This window comes from Panthera onca, chromosome B3 (genome assembly GCF_046562875.1).
Source record: "Panthera onca isolate mPanOnc1 chromosome B3, mPanOnc1 haplotype 2, whole genome shotgun sequence".
Classification (NCBI taxonomy): domain Eukaryota; kingdom Metazoa; phylum Chordata; class Mammalia; order Carnivora; family Felidae; genus Panthera; species Panthera onca.
Window position 1 is genome coordinate 81,143,453 of NC_138344.1, and position 22,265 is coordinate 81,165,717.

At 37.3% G+C, this 22,265-nt stretch overlaps 1 protein-coding gene across 2 annotated transcripts in view; it reads left to right on the top strand.

Moving 5' to 3' along the window:
- Positions 1–22,265, top strand: part of NUBPL (NUBP iron-sulfur cluster assembly factor, mitochondrial) — a 222,669-nt gene that overhangs the window by 35,222 nt on the left and 165,182 nt on the right. The window contains exon 4 of one of the 2 annotated variants that reach the window (XM_060619460.3): positions 11,924–12,014. In XM_060619460.3, coding sequence (XP_060475443.1) covers positions 11,924–12,014 — 91 coding nt within the window. Of the gene's footprint in view, positions 1–11,923; positions 12,015–22,265 lie in introns of those variants that run through there. The other variant, XM_078448341.2, reaches the window with a different exon arrangement.

Sequence of the window (22,265 nt, forward strand, 5' to 3'; positions counted from 1 at the left end):
ATCTTTTTTTCTTAATTATCCTCCTGCCTCCTCCCTAACTTGGCTTTCACCGATTCATTTTACTTCTCTCATTTTTTTTTCCTCAGTAGATTATTTTCCCCATCCAATCTACTTGAGGAATAAGAAGGCCCTTAACCCTCAGCAGGGCAGTATTGGAAGAGCCACTAAGAGGAAGCAAGCAGAGTATATATGAAGAAATGAGTTTCAAAACCAGCTACTTGGCTCCTATAATTTTGAGTCTGGAAAGTGGGTCACGTGCACTGTTCACATCCAATTCTTGTGATTGCTGTTTTGCTTTGCTTTGGAAGAGTTGCCCTCAGAATTGTAAATGCTTTTCCCTGCATTGCAGTTTAGCTAGGAACATTGTAAAGGAATTGATGTTGATTTTCAGTGCTTTTGCTGCAGTACTTTATCTGGTTTGGGGAAGGTTCTTGTTTGGTTAGTTTTCTAGGTTTGTAGGCTTGGATTTTGGCAAAAAAACAGGTTGATGTCATAAATAAGAGGACTTATTTTTGGGGGTTAGTGTCTAGAAGTAACTTTTTCTGCATTTTATATATTACCATGGTGATAGAAGGCTTTCTAATTTTTTTCTGTATTTGAAGCCTTTACTAAGGGTATCAGTACTTTATTTTTGAGAGAGAGAGAGAGAGAGAGAGAGAGAACTTGCAAGCATGGGGGAGGACAGAGGGAGGGAGGGAGGGAGGGAGAGAGAGAGAGAGAGAGAGAGAGAGAGAGAGAGAATATGAATGAATGAATCTTAAGCAGATTCCATGCCCAGTGTGGAGCCCAAAATGGGGCTTGATCTCACAACTGTGAGATCATGACCTAAGCCAAAATTACGAATTGGATGCTTAATGAACTGAGCCACCCAGGTTCCCCAGTACTTTTTTCCCCCTTGAATCATACAGGCCAAGGATTTAAGGTTTTTCTTTTCTTATTCTTAGTTTTACCCCTGATTTACTTCCTCTGTTACTAGATGAAAATGTGGAACTTAAGGGAATTGCTTCTTGTTAAAGAATATGTTACTTACCTTGCTCTGGAAAGGAAAAAAAGCACAACAAAATTCTAGTGCAGCCCTTTTATATTTGAAACCCTACTGAACCTAATCGTGCTAGTCTGTAGGTTTAAAAGTTGCCCTCTTTTTAACAAGCCCTTTCATACCATGTGTGGCTTTCGTTTTCAAAGATTTACATGGTGTACTTTTATCATATATTTTTTTATAGCAGCCTGCCATAGCCATTTTTTGCATTAGATTTTCTTTCTGGAAGTCCTGTTTTTCTGGAGTTGAGATCAATAGAAAAATGGAGATGGCATGGATTTTCATGAGGAAAAGTGGTGGTTAGGAATAGGTTGCAAGGAAATTTATGACACCTTCTTTAACACCAGAATACTTTTTTTTTTTTAACGTTTACTTATTTTTGAGACAGAGAGAGACAGAGCATGAACGGGGGAGGGTCAGAGAGAGAGGGAGACACAGAATCTGAAACAGGCTTCAGGCTCTGAGCTGTCAGCACAGAGTCCGAAGCGGGGCTCAAACTCACAGACCATGAGATCATGACCTGAGCCGAAGTCGGCCGCTTAACCGACTGAGCCACCCAGGCGCCCCAACACCAGAATACTTTTAACATCGTGTATGTTATCTAATTTTAAATCTTGTAACTTAAAATGTCTGTATAGAAGTATTAGAAGAGGGACTTTCATGAAATCATAGAATATTAAAGCTTGAGAGGGACCTTAGGGATCATATAGTAACCATCCTGATATCCTACAGAGGAACAAATGGAGGTTTGTTTATTCATTTATTAGTTCCTTGATCCATCTATCCATTCACTGAACAAATATTTATTTAATGTCTACTGGTTTAGATGCTTGGGGATTTCCCTACCCTTATGGAGTTTACTGTAAATAGATAATAAGCATCATAAGTAACCTAAAGAGTTAGAAATTGATAAATGTGATATGGGTTGGAGTGGTGCTTGAGGGTGAAGGTGGATTTCAATTTAAAATAGGATCGGCAGCCCTGATGATATGATATTTCAGCGGAGAGTTGAAGGAGATGAGAGAATGGACTTATGACTATATGAGGAAAGAGAATGTCGGGCAAAAGGAACAGCAAGTTTAAGGGCTAGGGAGTAGGAGCATGTCTAGCTTTCTATTCAAAGAATAGTAAAAAGATACTTGGCTCTTGGAGTAAGAAGTGGAGTGGAGTAAAGTGTGATGAAAATTAGCAGGGTTGGGAGATAGGGGGTGGGGAACCGGCTAGATTATATGGAGTCTGGTGAATTGTTATAAGGACTTTGGTTTTTACATGAGTGAAATGAGGGGAGATTGGGAGCGTAATGAGGGTTTTGAGCCTGCATGAATGTATGTATGTTTCATCTGAATCATTACAACTGCACTGTTGAGGAGAGATGCCAAGGTAGGGTTGCTAGATTTAGAAAATAAAAATATAGGACACCCACTCAGTTAAATTTGAATTTCAGATAAATAACGAATGATTTTTATATACATATGTCCCATGCAATATGTGACTATTCACCCATATGGCAGAATGTTAAACACTGTTTTATATGTATGTATGTATGTATGTATATGTGTGTGTGTGTGTGTGTGTGTGTGTGTGTGTATTTTTTTTTAAACTCTTCAATGTTACTGTTGATTACTGTAAACTACCATTACCATAATCCTGTTGGTCCCAAGGCTTGGGCCCTTACAACAAAATTTTGTCTTGGTCTTTCCTGTATTATCAATATTACTGTTTTTCACTTTGTAGTCATCGTATACCTTAGTGTTACAAATGCAGTTTGTTGGACCCCAATCTAGACCTTCTGAATCAGAATTTCTTGGGGTGGAGCATGGTATCTGCATGACTGTGTACTGTTCTAGGTACTAGGTACAGGAACAAAACATACAAAAATTCTTACCCTAATGGAACTAACATTCTGCTGGGGAGACATAATAAACAAGACAAGTAAATATACAGTATATTAAATATTGGTATAGCTGTTGAGAAGAAAGAAAAAGCAGGAAGGGAATGGGAAGTATCCAATATAATGATGAGGGAGTTGCATTTTTAGATAGGGTGGTCAGCGAACACCTCACTGTGTGGTGATGTTTGATTTAAGGTTTGAAGGAAGTGATGGAGAGAACCAGGGAGGTACTTGGGTGAACAGAATTCTAGGCTGAAGGAACAGCTGCAAAAGGCAGGTGCGTACCTGGTGTGGTTAAGACACTGCAAAGGGGAAGTATGTGGAGTGGAGTGAAAAGGGGGAGGAGTAGAAGAGGAGATGGGAGAGATAAAGGGGAATGGCTGGTGATTGTTAGCATTTAGGCTTATGGTGGTTGGAGAGAGATTTGGATCCTAGGCCCAGCTGTGGCATTATCCCTCAGTGTGTTTCTTCATCACTAAAAAGTGGACAGAAGACTAAGATGATCTCTTAGGTTTCTTCCTGCCTTAAAATTCTTTAATTTGAAATCTATTATTTCTCTAATTTTTTTTCCCAATTCTTTTGCAAGCAAGTAGTTAATAATTTGAGATTCTTTTGTATTTTTCACGAGCCTATCTCTTTTTATGCTCCATCCAGCCAGATGAACTTCTTTCTTTATGTTGTCCTTGTTCCTCTTTCTTAACTGAACTTGAAGATTTAGATCGTCCTTTGGTAAATAGTAGGCAATTGTTTTCTTATCTAACCATTAGATCTTATAATCAAATTCTTTTTTTAATTGTTTTAAAAAATTTTATTTATTTATTTTTAAATTTATATCCAAGTTAGCATATAGTGCAAAAATGATTTCAGGAGTAGATTCCAGTGATTCATCCCCTATCTATAATACCCAGGACTCATCCCAACAAGTGTCTTCCTTAATGTCCCTTACCCATCTCCCCACCCACACCCCCACCAGCAACCCTCAGTTCTCTGCTTAAGGGTCTCTTAAGTTTTGTCCCCCTCCTTGTTTTTATATTATTTTTGCTTCCCTTCCCTTATATTCATCTGTTTTGTATCTTAAATTCCACTTATGAGTGAAGTCATACAATATTTGTCTTTCTCTAATTTTGCTTAGCAGTATACCGTCTAGTTCCATCTATGTAGTTGCAAATGGCAAGATTTCATTCTTTTTTATCACTGAGTAATGCTCCATTGTATAGATATACCACCTCCTCTTTATCCATTCATCAGTCAGTGGATATTTGGGCTCTTTCCATACTCAGTACATTGTCTGCATCTTTTCCCCATTGAGGATATTAGTGGTGGGTCCGTCACATGTGTCTTTTAAGATCTTGAGGTATGATCCTTCTCTCTCTACTTTCTTGAGGGTTTTTATCAAGACAGAAAGCTATATTTTGTCAAATGCTTTCTCTGCATATTGAGAGGATCATGTGTTTCTTGTCCTTTCTTTTACTGATGTGATGAATCACATTGATTGTTTTGCAGATATTGAACCAGCCCTGCATCCAAGGTATCAATCCCACTTGGTCGTGGTGATAATTTTTTTTAGTGTATTGTTGGATCTAGTTGTCTAGTATCTTGTTGAGGATTTTGCATCTGTGTCCCTCAGGGAAATTGGTCTTTAGTTCCCCTTTTTAGTGGGATCTTTGTCTGGTTTTGGAATCAAGGTAATGCTGGCTTCATAGAATGAGTTTGGAAGTTTTCTTTCCATTTCTATTTTTTGGAACAGCTTCAAAAGAGTAGGTGTTTACTCTTCTTTAAATGTTTGATAGAATTCCACTGGAAAGCCATTTGGCCCTGTACTCGTGTTTGTTTGGAGCTTTTTGATTACTATTTTGATTTCTTTACTGGTTGTGGTCTGTTCAAAATTTCTATTTCTTCCTGTTTCGGTTTTGGTAGTTTGTATGTTTCTAGGAATTTGTCTATTTCTTACAGATTGCCCAATTTATTGATGTATAATTGCTCATAATATTTTCTTATTATTGTTTGTATTTCTGCTGTGTTGGTTGTGATCTCTCCTCTTTCATTCTTGATTTTATTTATTTGGGTCCTTTCCTTTTTCGTTTTGATCAAACTGGCTAGAGGCTTATCAATTTTGTTAATTCTTTCAAAGAGCCAGCTCCTGGTTTCATTGATCTGTTTTTTGTTTGTTTGTTTGTTTTGTTTTTGTTTTTGTTTTGATAGCATTTATTTCTGCTCTAATCTTTGTTATTTCTCATCTTTTGCTGTTTTTGAGTTTTATTTAAGATGTAAGGTTAGGTTGTGTATCAGACCTTTCTTCTTTAGGAAGGCCTGGATTGCTATATACTTCCCTCTTATGATTGCCTTTACTGCATCCCAGAGGTTTGGGGCTGTGGTGTTATCATTTTCTTCGGCTTCTGTGTACTTTTTAATTTCCTTTTTAACTTCTTGGTTAGCCCATTCATTCTTTAGTAGGATGTTCTTTAGTCTCCAAGTATTTGTTGTCTTTTTAAATTTTTTCTTGTTGATTTTGAGTTTCATAGCATTGTGGTCTGAAAATATGCATGGTCTGATCTCTATCTTTTTGTACTTGTTGAGGGCTGATTTGTGTCCCAGTATGTGATCTATTCTGGAGAATGTTCCATGTGTGCTTGAGAAGAATGTGTATTCTACTTTAGGATGAAATGTTCTGAATATATCTGTTAGGTCCATCCGGTCCAGTGTGTCATTCATAGCCATTGTTTCCTTGTTGATTTTCTGTTTAGATGATCTGTCGATTGTTGTAAGTGGAGTGTTGAAGTCCCCTACTATTATGGGATTATTATCAATGACTTTCTGTATGTTTGTGATTAACTAATTTATATATTTGGGTGCTTTCACATTTGGAGCATAAATGTTTACAATTGTTAGGTCTTCTTGGTGGATAGACTTCTTAATTATGATATTATGCCCTTCTTCATCTCTTGTTACGGTCTTTATTTTAAAATCTAGATTGTCACATATAAGTATGGCTACTCCGGCTTTCTTTTGGTGACCATTAGCGTGATAGATGGTTCTCCATCCCCTTACTTCCAATCTGAAGGTGTCTTTAGGTCTCAAATGGGTCTTTTGTAAACAGCATATAGATGGGTCTTGTTTTCTTATTCATTCTGTCACCCTTTGCCTTTTGATTGTAGTGTTTAGTCCATTGACATTTAGAGTGAATAATGAAAGATATGAATTTATTGCCATTATGTTGCCTGTAGAGTTGGGAGTTTCTGGTAGTGCTCTCTGGTCCTTTCTAGTCTTTGTTGCTTTTGGTCTGTTTTTTTTTTTTTTGTTTTTTTGTTTTTTTTTTTTTCCATCTTTTCTCCCCTCAGAGAGTCCCCCTTAACATTTTGTACAGGGCTGGGTTAGTGGTCATGAACTCCTTTAGTTTTTGTTTTTCTGAGAAACTATCTCTTCTTCTATTTTGAAGGACAGCCTTCCTGGAAAAAGAATTCTTGGCTGCATATTTTTCTGATTCAGCATATTGAATATATCCTGTCACTCCTTTCTGGCCTGTTAATCAAATTCTTATTTAATCTTAGCTAATAGAATTAAGAAACATATTTTTCTCTACCAAGAGATTGAAATTTTTATGAATGGCAGTTTGACTTAAAGCAAGGCAGAAAGAGAGGAAAGAACCTTGACTCAACTCTAAATCCCAAATGCCAGTCCAAGATTATGTAGAATGTAATGTGCAGGGAGCCATAGGATTCTTAACTGGATACTTCAATGGGAAGGATAAACTTTAGGTAAGTTGTAGTCTTAAATGAGTGTTTACTTAGAAATAATTGGGTGAGATCCTTCTAAAATGTTGTTTTGGTGGGTTCTCTTAGCAGATGACATGGATAGAAGAAACATGTCATGAAGTTTTAGGATCTTTAATATAAACTCCACTGAAAGAACAAAGCAGTATCAAAACAGTTGTTCAGGTGCCTTTGAAACCCAACACAAGAAAATAGGACTTGTTGGGGCGCCTGGGTGGCTCAGTCGGTTGAGTGGCCGACTTCGGCTCAGGTCACGATCTCACGGTCCGTGAGTTCGAGCCCCGTGTTGGGGTCTGTGCTGACAGCTCGGAGCCTGGAGCCTGTTTCGGATTCTGTGTCTCCCTCTCTCTGACCCTCCCCCGTTCATGCCCTGTCTCTGTCTCAAAAATAAATAAACGTTAAAAAAAAATTAAAAAAAAAAAAAGAAAATAGGACTTGTAGGCTCTCAAATTGTGGCTTTCATGCAGTAGTAATGAAACAGTATAGTCACTTAGCAAGTCTGCTACCTTTTAGCTTTCACAGGGTATTATGAATTATAAAGAAACAAATCCCAAAATCTGTCTTGTTTTACGGCATCTGCTAAGAGTTTGTGAACTGCAGGATAATCAGAAAAAGAATATAATATTAGGTACCAGCATACATTTATGGTGACATTAAAGATTGGGTAATCATGTTTTACAGTAGTAACTTTATAGTTATTTTTGTTAATGATCATTTTATCTGTTTTGTATGTGGTGAGGCTTTTGTAGTGATTATTCTTTCAAGCCTTGGTGAAATTAAATGTAAGAGAAGTCCTAATTGGAGCTTTCTTGACTAAATGTAATTATTTTAGGAGGAATGAGGTGGAAAGGATTCATAAAACTTAGCTAGTTAGACACCCAGCAGCATGTATCTATTTATAGCCTTCTATCTTGCTCATTTATGTTCCTGCAATATAGAACTGTCTTTGAAAATTTAAATTGAAAGACTACTTATGCATCTATAATAGGAACCTATTTAAAAATAATGGAGTAAGTTATGAAAAACAAATAGTTTATTTGGCACCTGTTGAACATTATTGAATTCTAGAGTTGAAAATTTAAGCTAATTTCTGTAGCTGTGGTAATTTTACTGGTCCAGAAGCTATGCCAGTTCTAAGAATGATATGTTTTACTTAGTATAGCCTTGACATTTTTGTTTAATGGACACTAATTTCATTCATGATATATAAAGTCTAAGCAAGACATGCTTAGTTCCAGTGAGACTGCGTGAAAAGTGTGCTCTTTATTGTTTTTAGAAACTACCCAATTAAGGATATGGAACTAAATCTTTACTGAGATAGTTCCTCTGACACTAAAAGAGATGACTATGTCCTACCTGCTCTTGGCAAAACCCAAATTAGATTGTTGGGTGATTGAATAACTTGGTCACGAAAAAGCTTATTTTCTAAATCAGTTTTGGCAAACTGACCTGTGGACTAAATTCTCTCTGTTTTTGTAAATAAAGTTTTATTGGAACACAGCCATGCTCATTCATTACATATTGTCTGTGCTTTGATGCTACAGTGGTAGTGTTGAGTAGTTGTGGATCATATGATTCACAATGCCTAAAATAGTACTGTTTGGCCCTTTAGGGAAAAGTATGTTGTCCCCTGCTAAGTCTTTTGTAGTCAGATAATGTTAAAGTTCTGGTTATAGTTTCTCATCTTTAAGTGAGCAAAATACCACCTTGCACGATTGCTGTGAGGAGTCAGTGAGAAATGTAAATAAAATGTTTAGCGTGCCTGGCTTCAAGAAGGAATTCAAGCATTGGGGAGGTATAATTAGGGGAAGTTTAGGTGTTTATTTGGGTAATTTAGGATGACATGCTTTCTAAAAATTTTCTTTTTTTTTTGTTATTTTTTTGACTTCTAAAATTTTTCTAAAATTTCTAAATTCTGATTTGTCCATAGAACTCTAAATTCTAATTCTACAGCCACTAGCCTGTAGGGGCCTAGTTTATCCAGGTTCTTAATAAAAATTGCTGATTAATTTCCCTCAATCTTCTTCTCCCTTCCTCCTTCTCTGCCTCTGTCCCTCTCATCCTTCCTCTTTCCTCTCTTTCTCTGACCTTCATACCTTCATCTCCTCTGTTTCCTTTTTGATGTATGTCAACTTTGGTACTAAATTTAGGTCAGTGAGTAACTATTCCTAGGGAGAGTATGCAGAAAACCTAACACATAGATTTTTTTTTTTATGTTTATTTTGAGAGAGAGTGTGAGTGGGGGTGGGGCAGGGAGAGAGCGAGAGGGAGAATCCCAAGCAGGCTGACAGCTCAGAGTCTGATGTGGGGTTCAATCCTATGAAGGAGATCATGACCTGGCTGAAATCAAGAGTCAGATGCTTAACTGACTGAGCCACCCAGGCACCCCTAGAAGATTCTCTGTTATCCTTAATTCCATTTTCTCGGAAACAGAGGAACTCTAAAATCTTGTAATCTCCCTCCCTACCAGCCCCTTATTATTATTTTCTTAAGTTTATTTATTTATTTTGAGAGAGTGAGGTGGGGGGAGAGGGAGGGGCAGAGAGAAAGGGAGAGAATCCTAGGCAGGCTCCATGCTTAGAGTCTGACGTAGTTCTTGAACTCATGAACCATGAGATCATGAGCTGAAATCCAGAGCCCAAAACTCAACTGACTGAGCCACCCAGGTGCCCCTGCTCACTTTATTCATATGTGATTACCCATATTAACAGCCATCTAGGTATGCGTAAAATCTGTTTCTACCATAGTAAATATTACGGCAGATCCTCAGTTTTGTCTTGAACCTTGATACCAAGGATTCACTTTTAGACAGGCGTGGTTTTCTTCTGGGAGACAGGACAAATATTTGATTCTCCTTAACATTTTGAAGGAAACTTGAAAATCTAGTGATGAAAAAATTGACCCCAGCAGTCTTAGTTTGCAAGCTAATGAAACCAAACTTAAAAACTAAGTTATTTTACTTGACTTTACTTTTAGGAGATCAGTTTGAAACCTGGGACCTAACCTTTTCAAGTTTTTATAAAACTTATAAATAACATTAAACATTAAATAAGAGAGGGAAAAAATACCACTTAGATTATTTTTTGTTTTTATTGACATTTATTATTTTGTAGTAGTTTTTAGTTTTGTACGTACCATGAGAAAAGACATGGAAAAGAGGTAAAATTCTAGGATGATATTGATGTAGGCGGTGCCTGGCTGGGTCCAAGGACCAGAGTGGGGACTTCCCTATAAGACCAGCTAAGAGGGTCCTTGGCTTTGCACAGGATAGAAATCAAATGTGAGCTGGAGAAAGTGAAAGCAGAGTTTATTGAATGGCATGAGTGACAGAGAGTAACAGACGGTCTGGGAGATTAGGAAAGGAAAGGAGAATGAGTCTCATTGTTGCTTGGGGTTAGGGGTTTATATATGGGAAGGGGATCTAGGGTACGTGTTCCTTTGGGGATCCTGCGTAGGGTCCAATCAAAGACAAGTGTCAGGTGAGCAATAGGTGTTATTTCATAAATTACTGAAGGTAGCAATACTGATGCCAGTTTCAGCTGAGGTTTGTTCAAAGCTAATGTCCTGGAATATATTTGGGATCCAGCTCTTCTGAATGTTATCCGGTTTGGGGCCTAGGACAAAACTCAGAGAATGATTAACTTTTTTGCTTCTCCCTTAAAGTGGCGACATAGCTTCTTTGGCTTATTCAGAGACAAATAAGGATCATGAGTAAATGGGGCCTATCAGAAAAATGGAGTCTTTCTAAGTGTCTGGTTTTTGTTTTTGTTTTTTTTTTGCCAAAAAATGGAGTCTTTCTAAAATGGAATCCCTTCAGCTTCCTCACCTCAATGGTTATAGCATTAGCAGACCCTTGAATAATAGTATTGACAATTAGCTACATTTCTTAAGGTTTTAGTCTCTCTTGTTTGAAAATCTTTTTATCTATAGTAAATTTAATTCTGTTTTGTTTAAATTAATTTGTTTGTGGTTTAAAAAGGAGTTGAAAACAGGTCAGAATTTCTCATTGACTGTTCCTACCTTTTTAAAGCTAATACTTTTCTCATTTATTTTACAGTAAGCTGAGATTTTGGTAGAGGCAGGTTTTAATCCTTAGTCCTCTAGGCTCTGTGAGTCATACAGGGACATTAAATGATTTTCTTAGAACTGCAGTTTGAGTCAGTATAAAGTTAGGGACATAAATGTTGAATGTACCTTATTTTATGTATTAATAGGAACCAGACAGCGAGGTTTAAAAAGTAATTTTGTGTCTGGAAATAGGTAGATAACATGGAAGATGGGGGATTATTTAATTAAAAATGAGGGTTTTTTTTTTTTTTTTTTGAGAAGTTAAGAATTTTATCTTGCCAGGATACAGGGAAAGAGGGAGGAGAGTTCTGAGTCTTGGTGAAACTTAACTTAAGGACGTATAGTTAGCATTAGCATTCTGTTTGCTTATATATGGAAAAACCAGTAACAGATTGATTTAATGTATCAAAAGAGAAATAGGTGGGGGGAGAAAAAAAAAAGACCTACTTGGGAATAGTGAATTTTGTTTACCTTTACTTGGCTGTGTTGCTGATGAACTGGCACCTAGAGACCAGTCAGAATATTCTGCCCTCGGGTAGCTAGATGGGTCATCAAAGAAAAACAGTTTTAGTTGTTTATGAATTCTCCAGAAGAGCTTGGATGTTTAACTGTGACTTGTGTGTAAGGAGTTGTCTCCGCGTTATGTCTGCCACTACCCTCGTTAGCATTTCCATGCTGGATCTGCATCAGAATTTCTCACTTGCACTATTATAGTCTTGTTCTCATGATTTTTTTTTTTCCATTTGTTATTCTTTGATGTGTTAGATGGGCTTTCTAAGGGTTAATGCTCCATCTTCCTGTGGTTTTGTTTGCCATTGTAAGTCCTTATTTTAACATTGTGTGTAATTTGTTAGTCTTCAGATCAAAAAGGTTTTAGTCTACTTGAGACTATATGGGAGATATGAACCACAATGTGTAAAGTGTATGTAGGGGGTTTCTCTTGTCAGTTTTCTAGAAGAAATTAGTAAACCAACAAAAAGTATTTGTCTAAGTAGTTGATAAGCTTTTACCTTACTGCTGCTTTGAAAATTTAGGTTAGGATTTTGGAATTTTTTTGTAAATTTTCTTTTTTTATAGTCAGATTTACTATTGCTATGTATGTTATCTTTGATGAAGAGTGGAAATAATCTTACAGTAGATTCTGTTTCCTTACAGTCAAAGGCCATTGGTTTACTAGATGTGGATGTGTATGGCCCTTCAATTCCAAAGATGATGAATCTGAAAGGAAATCCAGAATTATCACAGGGTAAGTGAAGAAGAGATAGATAGTATGGTAATAGTTAGACTTTTTAAATTACCTCCTGAGTGTCAAGCATTGTGCCATGAACCATGTGCACCTTATACACAGTGCAGTATAGTAATTCTGAAATCAGACATGAAGCCTGACTGTCCAGCTTTGAATCCTAGCTGTCACTGACTGACTGTGTGGCTTTGGGTGAATTGTTTAACCTCTTTGTACCTCACCTCTGCCCCATATGTAAAGTCAGGTGAGCAATTACCAGAGTTGCTGTGAGAAATCACTCAATCAGAAATTGCTGTTCAGTGTAATGCATTTGAAACAGTGCCTGGCACATGGTCAGTCATCATCATTATCTCTTTATGTTAAATGTGTGGATGTATGGGAGTATTTGAATAGAAGGTATGTATTTGTGTTGGAAGACATGAAAATTATTTTTTATAATCAGATTTTTGTCATGTTTGTCTTAAAGTAGTTAAAAAACCCCTGAAAACATTAGTTTCTTTTCCCAGCCTTCACTGCTGTCGATAGGACAGAGTAATTTTTTTGAGTAAATCTTTAATATTTACTGTGCTTGGTATTACACTTTCTTCCAAAGCTGTCAAATATAAAGCATGAAGAACAAGAAATGCTGTGATGAGAAAATGAAGTCTTGGAAAGGGGCGCCTGTCTGGCTCATTTTGTAGAGCATCAAGCCCCACGTTGGGTATGGAGCCTACTTAAAAAAAAAGTATTGGAAACTGGTTTATTAAAATTTATTTCTAATTATAATAAGTATATAATTGACTAATTTCATTTCTTATTGGGCTTTTTTATTTTCCATAGATCTAGGACACAATGATTATATTTACCATAGGTATTTATTGGATTATCTATGTAAATAATACAAGTATTTTGTATTTCATTATTAAATGTTAATTAGACATCGTCTACTATTGTTGAATGTGTTTGTTTGTGCTTTAGTTGCTGGAGTCAATTACAATGTTAAATTCTGAATTGTAGGAAACTTGAATATCTAGTGATGATAAAATTGACCCCAGCAGTCTTATTTTGTAAGCACCCACTTAGTTATTTTCTTGTTTCGTGAAAATGCTTTATTTTATATAACTTACAAAGCTAAGTTATTCTAGTTTCTTTGTTCTTTGTCCTTTTAGTGGAATGCATACTTGGTTTGCAGATATGTGACATATGCCAAGATGTCAAATTTCTTTCACAAAGAGGGAGTAATGAATTTGTGTACTTTAAATGATAGACTTATTACGTCTGTCTCTTGATTAAAGTAATGTGAAAACTGGTGCGTGCAGCACATGAATAATGGTGAAATGGAGCCCTTGGTGTCAGTTTTTTCTTAAGTAGTCTGTCCAGTCTATGCCAACATAAATACTTGAAGTGAACTTTAATTTCTTTCTTCTTGTTTTACTGAAGCTGTAATCTTAAATTTGATGTTTGCAAATTGGCTGCCATTAAATAGGCTTTCTGGTAAAGATGAGATACTAGAAATCTTGGAAAGCCTTAAAAGAACACTTCTTTTGTGTTGACAAGCTGATCTTAAGGCACCCCAAAAATAAATTGAGCGATTAAGGCATCATTCACTTAAAAGAATGTGGATTCTTAAACCCCAGCTTATAAATTATGTTTTGAATCTTAGATAAACCTGCCACTATTATACTAATTGGCATCATTTTGACATTTCTATATTTTATCATGTTAATTTATCCTCTTATACTCTCTACTGCAGAAAATACAATACAATAAGAAATTATCTCATTAATAGCAAAGAAATTGTTTCAACAGGCCATAAATCTTTGTGTTTACGATTAGCACCTGCCACAAGGCAAATAGGTGTTCTATGCCTCTCACTTTTTGAGTTAGATCAGAGAGCTGTCCTTATGATTACATGTAGACTAGTAGGGTGGAACATTTGTAATGTGGCCATATCTTTTTAGGGCTGTTTGTACTTCACATTGGTCTGTACTAGTCTAATTCCAAGTTAAAAAAAAAAAAACAAACACAACTTTTTTTCTTATTTCCTAATCTTCTGATCATTCCCAGTGTTTCTCAAAATTATTTTCATGTTTTCAGTATCTTCTCTCAGATGAGAAAAAATTAAAAGAACTTGCTATTGTTGGTAGTGGAAGGATTAACTTGCAATTTTATTTTTAATACTGTTTATTTATGGGCCTTGTAAAATTTTTGCTTTTTATATTTCTTTCTTTCTTTCTTTCTTTCTTTTTTAACGTTTTATTTATTTTTGAGACAGGGAGTCACAGAGCATGAACAGGGGAGGGTCAGAGAGAGGGAGACACAGAATCTGAAGCAGGCTCTAGGCTCCAAGCTGTCAGCACAGAGCCCGACACGGGGCTCGAACCCACGGACTGCAAGATCATGACCTGAGCTGAAGTCGGCCGCTCAACCGACTGAGCCACCCAGGCACCCCAAATTTTTTCTTTTTAAAATAGACTTCATTATTGCTGATTCATAGTTACTTTAATAATTTACTGGGTACTTTAGAAACCTTTGAGGGGCACTTTAACAAAACATTACTTTTATTTATTTTTTATTTTTCTTTTTTTACATGAGAATGACGCTTTATTTTTATTTTTATTTTTATTTTTTTTTCAACGTTTTTTATTTATTTTTGCGACAGAGAGAGACAGAGCATGAACGGGGGAGGGGCAGAGAGAGAGGGAGACACAGAATCTGAAACAGGCTCCAGGCTCCGAGCCATCAGCCCAGAGCCCGACGCGGGGCTCGAACTCACGGACCGCGAGATCGTGACCTGGCTGAAGTCGGACGCTTAACCGACTGCGCCACCCAGGCGCCCCTATTTTTATTTTTGATTAAGATATAATTCACATATCATAAATGTCACCATTTCTTTCTCTTTGTTTCTCTTTTCTTTCTTTCTCTTTTGATGTTAACAGAAAATAAAGTATTTAGGAAAGTAGTTTGGTGAAAGCAGGATGAAAAATGAGTTTTGAAGGTAGAAGATGTAGGAAATATTCATATGTGGGTTGGAGACTATAGGAAAAGGCAAAAAGCCATAAATAATAACACTATACGAAAAGGCGTGAAAAGTTTTGACAGTCTAGATTTGGTGAGGCTAACTTAGAGAAGAAATTAGATATGCTACAGGAAAAAAATAATGAATTAAGTCATCTTTTTCACTTACCTTCTGGACCTCAACTCTAGATTTTGTGTATATGGTATGTACGTACCCATACAGGGTAATGGATTGAAATGAGATTTTGTTTGTCAAAATTAGATAGATTTTGTACACCCATGTTCATAGCAGCATTATACACTACTACTACTACTACTATTATTATGAATTGACTGTTCATTATTTCATTATGTGGAAGCTACCCAATTTCTATCGGTTCATGAATAGATAAGCAAAATGTGGTATGTATGTGCAATGGATGTTATTCAGTCTTAAAAAGGAAGGAAGGAGCTTCCCGGTTGGTGAACACATGATTTGGGGAGCATATGTCCTTGGAGAGGTCATGGAAGCTCTCTGCTCTTCCTCATATCTTGTCCTATGTGTCTCATCCATCTCGCTATTTCTGAGTTATATCCTTTTAATTTAATTTAATTTTACACTGCCCACATCTCTTCTTTTCTCTGCCCACAACACTGAGAACCAACCAATCATCTGAGTGATATTCTTTTATAATAAGCTGGTAATAACAGTTCCAGGGACTAGAATTTGGACATCTTTGGAAGACCATCATTCTTCATACCATACCACCCTTCTGTCCCCCCATCTCCCTCTACTCAAGGTTCTTGCCACTGTGAACAAGACTGCTATGAACATTCTAGGCATTGTCTTCTGTTGCACATCAGGAGAAATTTCCTTTCGATATGAACCTGGGACTGTAATATCCAGGCCATGGGTTTGTGATGTTTGCATTACTTTCCAAAATGTTTGGATCAACTTATGCTCTGTTCATTGTATATAAGAGACATTATGGATCCACATCCTCTTTAAATAGGGCATAAAATGCTATCTCATTATGGTTAAAAAAACACAAAAAAACGAGGAAAGTCTGACATATTTTGCAACATGGATGCATCATGAAGACTTGCTAAGTAAGCCAGTCACAAAAAAGACAAATGCTGTATGATTCCCCTTATATGAGGCATTTGGAATAGTCAGAATTATAAGAAGTAGAATAATGATTGACACGATCTGGTGAGGAGGGGAGAATGGATAGATACTGTTTAATAGTTTCGGTATTTACGAGATGAGAAAAGTTTTGAAGGTGGATAGTTGTGATGGTTGGACAGCATTTGGAATCTATTTAATACCACTGAACTGTAGGCTTAAAAATGGTTAAGATGTAAATTTTGTTATGTATATTTTACTACAATGAAAAAAATTAGAAAAATATATTAAATAGACTTGCTCTATTTCTTGAATAGTGTCTTGAATACATAGTTTCTTGAATAGTGTCTATAATATTGACCCAGTAATTCTATTTGCTAAAAGAGCTATCATTACTGGAGGAAAACAGAATAGTGAAGTTTCATTGGGAGATTTAGTAATTTAGTTCTAAGCCTTCTCTACGTTTCAGCTGCTCACTGCTCTACAATTTAGAAATTGTAATCTAAAATTTTATTTTCATCTCACGGAAAGGAAGAGAACTTAATACATTTAAAATCTTTAATGTTATCATTACCAATATTACCATTAAAAAATTTTTTTTTATGTTTATTTTTGAGAGAGTGCGCACACATGTGAGCAGGGGAAGGGCAGAGAGAGGGAGAAAAAGGATCTGAAGCAGGCTCCATGCTGATGGCAGAAAGCCCAATGTGGGGCTCGAATTCATGGAACCCTGAGAGAATGACCTGAGCCGATGTCGGAGGCTTAATCAGCTGAGCCACCCAGGTGCCCCAGTATTAACATTTGTAACATTACCAGTATTGTAAAGCCCTGTATGATCTGATCCCCACCTTCTGTCTACCTCTACAGTCCCAATTCCAACAAACTTGCTTTGTTATTCAGTGAACACCAGTCACAGTGACCTCTATTTCTAACATGCCAACCTCTGTGCTCAGGTATCTCCATTTTCATTCTCTCTGCCTGAAATGCCTTCCACCTTTACTGTCTTCTCCCCCCTCCCCATCCCCCTCCAGTTTCTACTCCTCAGGTCTTAGTTTTAATGTGTTTTCTTGCATGAAGCTTTCCTTCTTTGACTCCTCAGACTCCTTATTTCAGTTGCAGAATAGAGTTTTTGTGTTATCTGTCTAATTTTTTAAATCTCCCCTACTATGATACTATGTGCACAGAGCAGAGGCTTTCTTGCCTGGTTTGTTTCTCTGATGCTTGGTATATAGTAGATATGCAATTAATCTTAGTTGAATAAAGAACATAATCACTCCTGCCAGGTTTCTTGTACGTTAGTTGTATACTCTATTTTCTGTTTTGGGTATATGAGCAACTTAATTTGTAAACACATACATTTTTATGAATAATAAAAGCAGTTTGAAGACATTATCTTTGTTAATCTTTGTGATATATCTGAATGGTTGTCTTATGCTACATTTCCCCCCATTCTTAGAAAAAGGAGAAAAGAAAGGATCTGTATGGCTTGGCTTTGGAGAATTATGTGGAGTAAGTTGATTGTTCCAGTTGTTTCAATATGAAAGGACAGTGCCAGTCTTGCCTCATATGGTAGCTTTGAAATGTTGAATATTGCTGTGTTTACTCATAAGCAGTAGAGTCTTGTAAGGCCTGAATTTGAGCTCTGATGGAAAGGGCAGTGTTCAGAATCCCAGTGTTGGGAATATGAACAACCTGGAAAAAGAGAAGGAACTAGTAAGTATACACCATCACTCTTTCCTCTGACTGTCGTCCTCATTGCCAAGCTAAAAGAGTTCATAAACACTAAAACAAATATCTTACTTGAGATTTTTTTTTTTTTTCTGGATATTGGTATTGTAACGGGTTAGGAGAAGTGGTGAGTGAGGAAGCAGTGACGGTAAGGTTTTAATTTTATTCTGCTGTCTCTGTGGTCTTCCAATTAAGGAAAAGAAAGCAGAAATAGCAGATTACATTTTAATGGACTTTGAGATTTCCTTTGCAGGATATAAACCACAAACTTTCTTTTGAACTGGGTTCCCCAGAAAGCAAAGCCCTATGCACTGCTAATTTATTAGGAAGTGGAAATCCAGACTGAGGAAGGAGGCAAGGATGGAGAGCTAATGTGCAACTTCTGTCAAGCTGGCTGTCACTTATGTGACAGATTGCTTGACTGCATGGGGTTATGTATATGGGAGGCAAGGGGAAGAATTAAAAAAAAATTTTTTTTAATGTTTATTTAATTTTGTGTGTGAGAGAGAGAGTGCGAGTGATGGAGGGGCAGAGAGAGAGAGGGAGCCACAGAATCTGAAGGCTCAGAGGCTCCAGTCTCTGAGCTGTCAGCACAGAGCCCGATGCAGGGCTCACACCCACAGACCGTGAGATCATGACCTGAGCCGAAGTCGGACTCTTAACCGACTGAGCCACCCAGGCACCCCCAGGGGAAGAATTTTTAAAAAATGTTTATTATTTTGACAATGAGAGAGAGAGAGAGAAAGAGAGAATCCAAAGCAGGCTCTGTGCTGTGAACTCAGAGCCTGACAGAGGGCTCCGTCCTACAACTGTGAGATCATAACCCGAGCTGAAATCAAGAGTCAGATGCTTAACCAACTGAGCCACCCAGGCACCTTGGAAAGGGGAAGAATTTATTTAATGGTCCTTTTCCCATTGTCCAAAGACTTAACCTCTGTAGATGGGAACTCACCTATATTTCCAAGATCTGTGCGTGAGTCCCAGTGGAGTCCTGTGGCGTCCTGTGCTTTGGCATCAAGTAGGACATTTTTGGGGTGGGAAGTGAAAGGCCTTTGAAGGCTTGAAGTGAGGTACTTTCAAATAGCCCGTGTGTGTGACACTGGTCAGAGCCTATGCAGAGCTGTGGCTGGAATGAGAGATGAATGAGGCTAAAAGAGTGTGGGGAAGTTACGTGGGACTTCGATGCATGCAGATGGAGGCGGGGAGCTGATCTCTTCTATACCCAGACAACTATTTCAGTGAATCCCTTATTGACTGATGCTAGGACATAATGACAGGGAACCAAGAAAGTGTAGGATTCTTTCCAAATTTTGATATCCTGAATTCTTAAGAGAATGTGAATTGATCCCTCTAATCTAATAAACTAATACATTTCAGAGTTTTATTTCCCAAGGGAGTGCACTCCTCAAAGGAATATTTGAGTAATAGAAATTCAGTTTCATAGTTGTCCTCTGTAAGATTTATATGGAAATAAAATATATAATTTTTTACTCATTTTATTTTTTCAGCTTGGTAATATTTGATTTTTAAAAATGCAGTGCAGTATTTTTTCTATAGTCATACTATGTCGTATATTATGTGTACATGACACGTACATTTTTAATTTTTAAAATATAAAATTTGGTAGTATCAAACCTCAAATCTGAAAACTTGGCTTCCGACTTCGGCTCAGGTCATGATCTCACAGTCCATGAGTTCAGGCCCCGCGTCAGGCTCTGTGCTGACAGCTCGGAGCCTGGAGCCTGCTTTGGATTCTGTGTCTTCCTCTCTCTCTGCCCCTCTGCTGCTCATGCTCTGTCTCTCTCTGTCTCAAAAATAAATAAAAACATTAAAAAAAATTAAAAATAATTGGCTTCTTTATGATTGAGGTTTTGGGGGGACATGTAATGCTAATCAGTTTTAAGTACAATAATATTGTGGGGATTCGTACTCTAGTGTACCGGCCAAGTTGAGATAAAGACGAGTCCATCAGTAAGCCACTTTCTTTTTTCTTTTTTTTTTTTTCCTTCCAAGATTTTATTTAGATTCAAGTTAGTTAACATATAGTGTTGTATTGGTTTCAGGAGTAGAATTTAGTGATTCATCACTTAACATGTAACACCCCGTGCTCATTCCTACAAGTGCCCTTTCTCCTTAATACCCATCCCCCATTCCCCCACCGACCACCCCTCCAACAACCCTCAGTTTGTGCTCTATAGTTAAGAGACTCATGATTTTCTTCTCTCTCTGTTTTTATCATATTTTATTTTTCCTTCGCTTGCCGGGTGCTAGGGTAGTTCTGTTTTTAACTTTTTGAGGAACCTCTATACTGTCTTTTAGAGTAGCTGCACCAGTTTGCATTCCCGCCAACAGTGTAAGAGAGTTTCCCTTTCTTCGCATCCTCACCAACACCTGTTTTTTCTTGTGTTGATTTTAGCCATTCTGACAGGTGTGAGGTGGTATCTCATTAGTCACTTTCTTATTTCAAACAAATGATTGCACAATTTGGTATTGCATGTTGTACACTTGGTCAAAGCCTCACAGTTAGCAAGAATTGTTCTGACTGTGAGATTTGGGCAAGAATAGCAACTAAAATTGAGACACCAGTCTTGATAATATGAGTTTAGATGGCTGTGTTTGGATATATTAGTAGTCGCCATAATCAGTGGAGAAACAATTTAGGGCTTCTTACTTATAAATGCCCTTATAATTTACTTATAAATTTATCCCAAATTCTGCGGCTGGGAAAACACACACACGTACATACACACATATATTTAAGTAAAGCATCTTCTAAAATTCTGTTACTTGCACCCTTACTAGCACTGACTTGAAAGTGGTTGCTTTTTAAAATAAATTAGGCTTATTTTATACCTAGTTTTAAAATTTGCTTTTGTATTAAAAGTGAAGTGTTGAAGACATTATTTCCATTTGTTTAGCAAATATTTATTGGGTATATTCTATAGTTAGAAATTAGTAGGCATAAGAAGTATTTGGTTCCTTGGCTGTCAGATCAAATAAGGTTTGATGCCCATTCTGTTGGAGCTTATACTAGATACACTAGTCAACGATCATAAGCATATTAAGCTTAAGTAAATGCTTTAATAGAAGTGTAAGCATGCTTCTTTGCAAACTGAGATGGGGATTCTAAATCATACCAGGAATTTAGAGAAGTCTTGGAGGAGTGAATTTTGAGTTAAATTTTGAAAAACGGATGTGCCAGGAGTTTCTTGTGAGAAGGGGTTGGGGATTGCGGCACCTGGTTGGCTCAGTCAATTAAGTGTCTGACTTTGGCCTAGGTCATGATCTCATGGTTCATGAGTTCGAGCCCCACATTGGGCTCTGCACTGGCAGTGTGGAGCCTGTTTGGGATTCTCTCCCTACCCACCCCCGCCCCCGTCTCTCCCTTACTTATGTTCTGTCTCTCAAATAAAAATAAAACAAAACAAACAAACAGAAGAAGGGGTTGTGGATTGAAAGTGAGGAGGACATTCTAGGCAGAGAGTGTCCTGTGTTAAAAGCCTACAGAGTGCAAGTTGTTTGGTATGCCAGAAGTGAAGAATCTCTGTGGGTGAGTTGCAAGAGTAAGACTGGGTCCAGAAAGGTAGCTGACAGTCTTATCATAAATGGCTTGTCGTGTTTATTTGAGGAAATGAAGTGTAACTCACAGGCTATGAAAAATTGTCATGGATTTTAAGGAGGGGAGTGACACTGTCAGTTCTGTGATCTAGGAAGATCATTTTGGCAGCATCATGGAGGAAAGATAATAAGACCAGTTTGGGGGGTTGGGGCAGTTAGGTTGCTATGATACTGATGCAGGTCAGACGTGATAAGGCCCGATTTAAGTCTGTAGCAGTAGAAATGGAGAGGAAGAGAATAATTGAAAGACATTAAAGAAATTGAATGAATAGGGTTTGGTAATTCATTGAATATGAATGAGAAAAAGGTCTCTAGGATGGCTCCTGGATTTCTGGGTTGAGTGATTGTGTAGATAGTTAGGTCATTCATCAAGATAGAGCAAAGAGAAAGGAATACATTTAAGGAGAAGAGTAATGAGTTAAGGTTTACTGAATTTGATGTCCAAAGAGAATTCATCAACATGTGTTTGGAATGTATTGAGTTTAGGAGAAGGGCTTGGACTAAAGATACAGATTTGGGAGTTAGCTCGCTCACGCTCTCTGTCTCTCTCCCTCCCTGCCTCTCTTCCTCCTTCTCTGTGTGTGTTATGTGTGTGTGTGTGTGTGTGTGTGTGTGTGTGTTATGTGTGTGTGTGTGTATGTATGATACTTGAAGTTGTTAGTTTAGATCACTGATTTTCATCCAGGAGTGATTTTTCTCTCAAGAGACATTTGGCAGTAAATAGAGATTTTCAGGTTTTCGATTGTCACAATTGATGGATCTGGTGGGTAGAAGCCAGGGATGCTACTAAATATCCTGCAATGCAC